The 8,409-nt window shown below is 58.1% G+C and overlaps 1 protein-coding gene across 3 annotated transcripts; it reads left to right on the top strand.

Annotated features, from left to right (window-relative positions):
* Window positions 1-1,166: 1,166 nt before the first annotated feature.
* On the top strand, window positions 1,167-5,564 carry SPIB (Spi-B transcription factor; the record flags this gene model as incomplete). 3 transcript variants are annotated; one of them, XM_082676841.1, is made up of 5 exons in its annotated part: window positions 1,167-1,220; window positions 2,801-2,873; window positions 3,162-3,373; window positions 3,780-3,930; window positions 5,159-5,564. In XM_082676841.1, 5 exons carry the CDS (start codon window positions 1,167-1,169, stop codon window positions 5,455-5,457), a joined length of 789 nt encoding a protein of 262 aa, XP_082532967.1. In that variant the 3' UTR covers window positions 5,458-5,564. The 3 variants fall into 3 exon arrangements, with proteins under 3 accessions (XP_082532967.1, XP_082532966.1, XP_082532968.1); XM_082676840.1 differs by having other exon boundaries at window positions 3,147-3,373; XM_082676842.1 differs by lacking the exons at window positions 1,167-1,220; window positions 3,162-3,373 and having other exon boundaries at window positions 2,808-2,873.
* Between the last annotated feature and the right edge of the window lie 2,845 nt (window positions 5,565-8,409).

The following is an 8,409-nucleotide window of genomic DNA, read 5'->3' as shown; positions in this document are numbered from 1 at the left end:
GCCCACCCTCCCTGCCACGTGACCAAGGGGTTGTGCAATCCAGCCCCCTCCCCTGACTCCCTCCCTGAGGGGATTTTTGAGGCGGGCTGAGCTCACAGCCGCCGGCACCCCTGCCCCCCCCAGGGGGCTGGGCCAAGGTATAAATAGGGGTGGTGTCTGCAGGCGGCAGCGAGCCCAGCCCAGCACCACCATGCTCACCCTAGAGGCTGCACAGTAAGTGGGGGCCACCCGAAAGTGGTACTCAGGACCCCTGCCCTGCACCTCACCTTTGACCCCTCTGCCGGGCCTGCCCCACCCAGGGGGCAGGTGGGTGGGAGGGGAGGGAGGTCCACACTGTCTCTCGCCCCTCCTGGATCTCTTTCCTCTGCCACCTCGATTCCTTCCTCCGTCCCATCCGTGTCTCCCCTGGACCCCAAAGATCTCTTTTCCTTGGGATGCTTGCTTCTCTGCCCTGCTGTCCTCTCCCAAGTGGCCCTCCATCTCTGTCTCTGTCCCCATCTCCTCGGAGTCTCACTGCATCCCCGACTCACTCACTGGGTCTGTTCACCGTGCTTCTTAGCACATCTTTTCTGTTTTGGGTCTCTGTTCTCTGCCTCTTGCTCCTTCTCTCTGTGTCTTTCTCTGTCTCTCCAGTTTGTTTCATCTCTCCTTCTGTCTCCCCGTCTGTCCCCCACCCCATCTATCTGTGGGGCTTAATAAATACTTCCTACATCCCATGCCATGTGAATTGTCTCTCCACACCTTTCTCCCTTCCCTCCTCTCCTCTCCCCTCTGCTGAACCTCTTCTGTGTTTTCCCATCTCTACCCCAACGTCCATCTCTCCATCTATCTCCTCCGGTCCAAGATGGACCCATTTAACCGACTCGCTCACCAAGGCCCCCGCCCCGCCCCCACCCGCCCTCGGGCGCCCACATCTCTCCCGGGACTTTCTCTCCCTCACTTTCCCTGCCCCCGCCCAGCCTCTGTCTATGCAAATCCCGGGGGAGGGGGAAACATTTGCCTGGCCCCCGCCCCCCACTTCCTGTCCTGGTGGGGGTGAGTGTGGTGGGGCTGGTCTCACACAGAGACACGCAGCAGTGAACGAGCTGTGGTGGTCACAGCTGCAGTCGCCTATCCCCCATCTGCCCAACTGCTTCGAGACTCAGGAGGCTGCAGGCTCCCCTGACATGCCCCTGTGTCTCTCCCCCTCCAGGCTTGACGGGCCACACTTCAGCTGTCTGGTGAGTTGGGGCCCTGGGGGTCAGGGAGGGGTGGGGGGACCCACGTGGCCCATCGCGACCTCCCTGCCTCAGTTTCCCCCTCTACTCCTTCCTGTCCCTTTGTCTTTCTGACTTTTCCTCGGTACCTCCAAGGACCCCCTTCCTACCCATTCCATCACAGAAGTTTTCCTAACATCTCTTCTCTTCTCTCAGACTCTGGTCCACTTCCTCGAACGGGGAGGGGTGGGTCTTTGTGTCTTTGACTTTGTGTCCCTTCCTCCGTCCATCCCACATTTAGTAAATCTACTTATTCCTTCTTCTCTTCTCTGCTTTACTTCGTATTTTCAAAAATTGAGTCTGGACTATTTCAGACGCGCAGAATACTATACCCCACCCCCATAAACCCACAGCTCAGTCCAAGAAATAAAACCCCACTCACGTGCTGGAAAGAAACCCCCCTGTGGGTGCCCCTTCGCCAGCACATCCCACCCTCCTCCAACTTGAAGAGTTTTGCTTTAAAAAAAAAAAAATTGAGGTTTGCCTTACAAGTCAAGAAAGAGACGAATCTTGTGTACAGCTCAGTGAGGTTTTAACATAGGCACACACCTGTGTAACCACGAACCAGACCGCGATAGAGAACATTACCATCACTCCGGAAGATTCCCTCACGTCCCTTCCCAATCAATACACCCCTCTGATATTTTCCACCATGGATTAGTTTTGCTTGGTTTTGAGCTTTATATAAAGTGAATCACACAGACCTTTTGGGTCTGGTTTCCTCACGCGACATCAAGTGTGTGTCAGACGTTGGTCCTTTTTTCTCGCTGTATAGTACTCCATCCTAGGAACGCACCGCAGTTTGTGTGTCCATTCTCCTGTCTCTGGGCACTTGGGCCGTTTCCCGTTTGGGGGCTGTTCCTAAAGCTGTGCTGATTGTTCTTGAACAAGGCTGTTTCGTGGACATACGTTTTCAGTGCTCATGGGTAAATACCTTGCAGTGAGATCACTGGTTTATCAGGATGGCATATATCTAGTTTTAGACTTTAATTGCTAAAGCAACATGATTCTTGGGATGAATCGGAGTGATATGGAGGGGGATAAAAAAAGCATGGAGAGCTTCTTTGCCTCTGTGAAAAACACTTCTGTGCCTCTCACCCTTCGGCCCCCTGCCCCTCCCCCAGGCAGGCAAGACTGGGGGGGCTCATCTACACCTTCCCCAGCTGCTACAACGTCACAGCTGTGTCGGTGAGGTGCTGGGGTTCCCGGAAGCCCACAGTCTTAGTAGCGGCTGGCTGCTGTGTCCCTTTGCGAGACCCTGGTCTCCTTCTATGTGTCCCTACCTGTGTCTCTCATTCTGTGTGTGTGTGCGCGCGCGCGCGCGCGTCTGGGTCTGGGCCTTTGTGTATTTCTGCTGTGTTGTATCTATCTCCCAACTCTGTATCTCTGGATGTCCCTCTCTTTGCCCTTGTCTCTGGTGCCTAGTCTCTGGGTCTCTCTTTCTCTCCCTCTCCCAGCCTGTCATAGTCTCCCCGCTGGTCCGGGGTTGGGTGGGGTCTCCCTGCAGCCTGGGTTGACCCCTTTTCTTTCCCAACCCCTATCAGTACCCAGATGGAGTCTTCTATGACCTGGACAGCTGCAAGCACTCCAGCTACCCCGACTCAGACGGGGCTCCTGGTGAGTGATCTTGGCCCAGCACCCTCCCCACCTGCCCCTTGGGCCCATTTTACAGATGGGAGAGCTGAGGTCCAGGGGAGGCTGTCACCTGGCACAGCAGGACGAGGTTAGCTCAGGCCTCCAGACCTCCTCCCCTTTCCTCTCCCAATCACCCGCTTGCCCATGCAAATCCTGGGGTCAGAGATTTGCACAGCCCACAGTGGTCCCTCTGTGCCAGTGCAGGGGCTTCCAGGGAGAGGGGGCCGAGGCCAGACCTCTCAGCTTCTGATTCAGCGCCCTTCCCCCCAGATCTGTGGAGCTACGGCCTCAGTCCAGCTGTCCCAGCCGCCTCCTATGAAACCTTTGACCCGGCTGTGGCCACCTTCAGCCACACCCAGGGTGTCCAGCTCTGTTACGGACCCTCAACCTACAGCCCTGTGGGGAACCTGGACCCGGCCCCCAGCCTGGAGGCCCCGGGGCCTGGCTTCCCAGCATACCCCATGGAGGACTTCACATGCCAGGTGAGGGGCAGGGTGACCATGAAAATCCCCATCATTTGGTTGAGGTTTCCTAGGTGCCAGGCACTGCATCAAAACCTGTGCACCCAGGAACCCCTTCATCCCTCTGACGACCCTCTAAGGTTAAGCAGCATTATTACTCCATTGCACCATCGAGCCAACAGAGGCACAAACGTGGGTCAGGGGCCGCACCAAAGGCCATTATCTGTGTGGAGCAGGCTCTCATGGAGGTGGCCCGGGCATCCCCTGGCCACGCCATGGAGATCTGAACCGAGGCCAGAGTGCAGGCTGTGAGCAGAGTGGGGAGGGCCACGGCCGGGGCCCAGGAAGAAGCCAAGGGACGAAAGCAGAGGGAGTGAGAGAAGGGGGACCTCCCTCTGGGACTACAGGTAACCCTGACCTTCCACAGACCCTGGGTCCCCTGGCGTACGCCCCATACCCCAGCCCCGTGCTGTCAGAGGAAGAGGACCTCCTGCTGGACAGTCCCGCCCTGGAGGTCTCGGACAGCGAGTCAGATGAGGCCCTCATGGCTGGCCCCGAGGGGAGGGGATCTGAGGCAGGTATGTGGGCGCAAGTGGGGTGGGAGGGACTCCAACTGGAGATGGGGGTGGGAGGTTAAAGGAACCATGTCTTCCCAAGCAACTAGTATATATACTCCAGCGCTGAGGGCAGTTCCCAGATCTGCCATCTGCTGGCTGTGTTGCCTTGGGCAACTGTCTCTACCGCTCTGTGCCTTGGTCTCCTATCTGTACAGTGGGGATGACAGTAATAGTATCTATTGCTGGTGGTTGGGAGAATTAGGGGGGATCATACATGTCAATGAGATAGCAGTGTTCGGCACAGAGTTTGGCACTCAATAAATCTTCACCATCATTATGGACACAGTAGCAAAAGAAATCATCACAATATCAACTCCCATCTATCATTCAACCCCTGCTTCTGCCCCTGTGCCCTCCATTACTCACAACCCCTGGAAGTTGGAATTATTAGTTACTTTCCCTATCTGGGCCTCAGTTTCCCATCTGTAAAATGGGCATTGTTATTATCATCCCTATCTCGTGGGGTTATGATGAAGATTAAATGAGCTCATAATTGTTCAGTGCCTAGAGCAGCACCTGGTACTAAGCGCTTCAGAAAGATTTGTAAAAACACACACACAAGCCTCACTTTTAGCTGAGGAAACACCAGCTCAGAGAGGTTAAGTCACCACCCCAACGTCACACAGCTGGAAAATGGCAGAGGTGGGGTTCTTGTATCCAGTGCCTGCTATGAACCCCCCAACTCTGTGGGGCCCTTGCTGCTTAAAGGAGCCCGGGAGTCAGACCCCTTGGCCTCTCCCAGGATCCCAGTCCCCGCGGAACTGACACACTGAGTGACCTGGAGCTGGAGAAATGGCCACATTCAAACCCACTTCAGATCTCTTCACCACAAGTCAGCTCTGTCATAAGTCTTTGAGGAGCATTGCCAACCCATTTCACAGATTCATCCATGCGCTCAACAGATACGTGCTGGCCACCAAGCAGTCACAGGACAGAGACACATCCTGAAATATAAAGCAGGGATGGGAGATGGGGGTTATGGGGTGGCACATTCAGGAAAGGGGAGCAACTTGCCCCGGATGGGAGTGTGGCACAGACAGAGGCAGGTGTACCTAGCAGCCACCTTCGTCACCCCAATTCTCTTTATGGGGAGACAGAGGCTTGGCGGTTCCGGGACGGGGTGAAGCGGGGAGGGGGTGGGGCGGGGCCCGAAGGATGCTTCAGCTAACGCGCCCCGCACCCGCCGCAGGGGCCCGCAAGAAGCTGCGCCTGTACCAGTTCCTGCTGGGGCTGCTGACGCGCGGAGACATGCGCGAGTGCGTGTGGTGGGTGGAGCCGGGCGCCGGGGTCTTCCAATTCTCCTCGAAGCACAAGGAGCTCCTGGCGCGCCGCTGGGGCCAGCAGAAGGGCAACCGCAAACGCATGACCTACCAGAAGCTGGCGCGCGCCCTGCGCAACTACGCCAAGACCGGCGAGATCCGCAAGGTCAAGCGCAAGCTCACCTACCAGTTCGACAGTGCGCTGCTGCCCGCCGCCCGCCGGGCCTGAGCCCGGGGCGGCCTCTCGGGGGCTCTCAGGGGCTCCACGCCTGTGTCACGTGGGCGTCCCCACACCCTAGGTCCTAGGACCCACGGATCCCCCATCCTGGCTGCGGGGGCGGGGCGCTGCCACAATCCCTAAGCCCTGCCCAGGCTCCCTCTGGGATCCCCCCAGTCATGTCTGGGGCCTCTCTGGGATTCCCTTGTCATGTCCAGGGGCCCCAAGATCTTCATGTCTTGGGTTGAAGGACCCAGAGACGACTATACTTATGTGTCTGTGTGGAGGGGCGGGGCAGGGCAGTGCTTCCAGAATCCCAAGAGCTTCTCTGGGATCCCCTTGTGATGTCTGAGATCCCTTGTGTGTCTGCGATCTCTCAGTCTCATCTAGGGGAGGGAGAGCCTACAGATCATCACACCAAGAGGGGGACTCTGCCAGCCGTCCAAAGCCCTGTCCAGGGTCTTTCTGGGATCCCCTTCTCATGTTTGAGTCCCTCCTGTCCCATCTGAGATCTCCTAGTTACGTCTGGGTCCCTCTGGGAACCCTTTGCATACATGTCTCTGTGCCCATCTGTGACTCTCATTCTGTCTGTCCCCCCAGATCCCTTTGTCATCTTTGAGATCCCCTAATTCTCTGGAACCACCCTGCTATCACTTGTTTATGTCTGGAATTCTCCGATCACATCTACGGTGCCTCTGGGATCCTTTTGTCATGTCTGAAAACACCCTTGTCAGGTCTGGAGGGCTGACCTCAGTGAACCTTGTTGTATCCGGGCCACCTCTGCGATGCCCTTGTTTGTCTGGAATCCTCCAATCACATCTGAGGCCCCTCTGGGATCCTCATCTGGTATGCCCTTTTGGGGACCCCACCAACAGCTCCGAGTTCTCCTGGGGACCCTCCGCCTCCTGTAATGCCCTCCCTAGGGCCATGCTGGCGATCAATTCTGGCCACTCAACTGATTTCTGGGTGACCGTGGCAGCCCCCCCATGTCAGTTCTAACCAGAGACTTTGCACCATCCAGCAACAGTGGGCCAGCTTTTCGATGTGGGGAGGCTGGAGCAGGGTGTTGGCCGCTTCTAATGGGGAATCTGTTTTCCAGTCTGCTCAAGTCCCCATCGCCCCTGGCTGTCATACCCCGGTGGCTTCTCTCAGTTGTCCGCTCGCCCCAACCATTCTCGTGTGAATCCAGCCTGAGCAGAAGAAGACCGGATGAACTGTGGGAGCTCTGATTGGAACCCTCGGGGGGTGTCAGAGGCTGTGGGCTAAGAAGCCGGAGTCCCAAGTCCTTGAGCCTGGGTGGCTGGGGGGTCTAGGGTGAAAGACTTGCTGCTTCTGGGCCAGTTTGGCCCTTCTGTGAAAGGGGAGAGGAGGAGGAAGATCTCGGAAGGCCCTTGCAGCCCTGTCAAGCCTTTGATACATCTGAAATCCACCCATCCACCCACTGGTAGCCAGAAGGAAGTCGAGGAAGGAGCACCAAGGATCCAGAGAGGGAAGAGGTCCTTGAGGGGGGCATACAGCGGCTGGTAGCAGAGCCCAGGCTGGGACCTGCCCTCGAGGACAGCACACCCCCCTCCCTGGGGCGGTGCCAGGGACAAAATGTCTTTTGGGAGGGCCTCCTCTTGCAAATGAGGTACCTTTTACGAAAACTATCATCATCACCCCAAGTTTGGAATAAAATAAAATAAGTCAAGGTAGACAGACCTTCTAGGACCCTTTGTCAGGGACCGCAATGCTACCCATCCATCCGGGCCTGCTGGCCCTCGGAGACACTGGGACGGCGAGGGGGGAGATAAGAGAGGAGATGCAAGAGGCAGTTAGAGCCAAACCAGGCCGAGCCTTGAAGGCCGCGGTCAGGGCTTGAGATGCAGTCACTGGTGGTTCGATTCAGTTTTTGTCTCCGTCTCTTCTTGACGATTGGAGTTCTTCCCCACCCTCTTCCTGATTCCCTTTCCGTCTGGGTCTTGTCCCTCGTTTCTGAATTTCTGCCCTCCTCCGGATCTCTGTCCTCCTCTCGCTGGATAAGGCCCGCGGGTAGCGAGCGAGGCTCCCAGCTCTCCAGGCGCTCCACCAACCTGCTGGGCCCGCAGGAGCCGCGCAGCAGTCTGCCTGGCAACCCATGACGTCACAAGGGGGCTGCCTTCGGATTGGCTCCGCGCTTGGTGGAGGCGGGGAATTTTCCAGCTCTTAGGGGGTTTTGGAAAAGAATGGTGTGAGTTGGGGGGTGGGGGGGGTTGGCGATGGGCAGGAAGAAAACGGTGAGGGACTTGTCTTCAATAACACCGGGTCCTCCAGCCGGCGTTACTTCCCCGCCTGCCCTCCGCCTTAACTCCAAGCCACACCCACCTCGCCCTCCTCTCCGAAACACCTGGTGTCCTGGAGACCCTCTCCTCCCGCAATCCCCTCATCTCCTTCACCTCCCCGCACCCCCGCGCCCGGCCACCACTACCCCCATACGGAAAGCCACAGGCACCCCTGCCGGGAAGGGCGCCAATGTCTGGGCAGCCCTCCAGGGCCTTCCCGGTCTCCCCACCCGCCCCCGCTGGGGCACCCGCCCCCTCCCCCGCCTCCGGTGCCCGCCGCGCCCGCTCCGGGAACCATCGCGGGGAGCCCGCAGGGCGCAGTCCCACGAGGGGCCGCGGCCAATCCGGGGTCCCAGGTGGCCGGGGCCCCAAGCCATCATGTATGCCCACGCCCGGGGGTGGGACTCCGGAGTCCCCGACACTCAGTGCCCTCCCTGCGGGCACAGAGACCTCCCCCCGCCTCCCCCGCGGCCATCCTGCCTACCCTGGGAAACCGGACCCTCCCTCCCGGCTCTGGTTTCCCGAAAACTCCTGACTTGCAGATACTAAGAATGGCTTTCTAGACCCTGTCTTCCCCACCATCCTCAACCCCCATGCCGGAGTTCTGGCTCAGAGCCCTCACCCACTTCAGACCCCAGTCCTTTACTGTCCCTCCGCCTAGGAC

Source organism: Grampus griseus (assembly GCF_964374135.1).
Source record: "Grampus griseus genome assembly, chromosome: 19".
NCBI lineage: Eukaryota > Metazoa > Chordata > Mammalia > Artiodactyla > Delphinidae > Grampus > Grampus griseus.
Note: the sequence above shows the minus strand (reverse complement) of the source record. Positions and strands in the feature narration are given on the sequence as shown.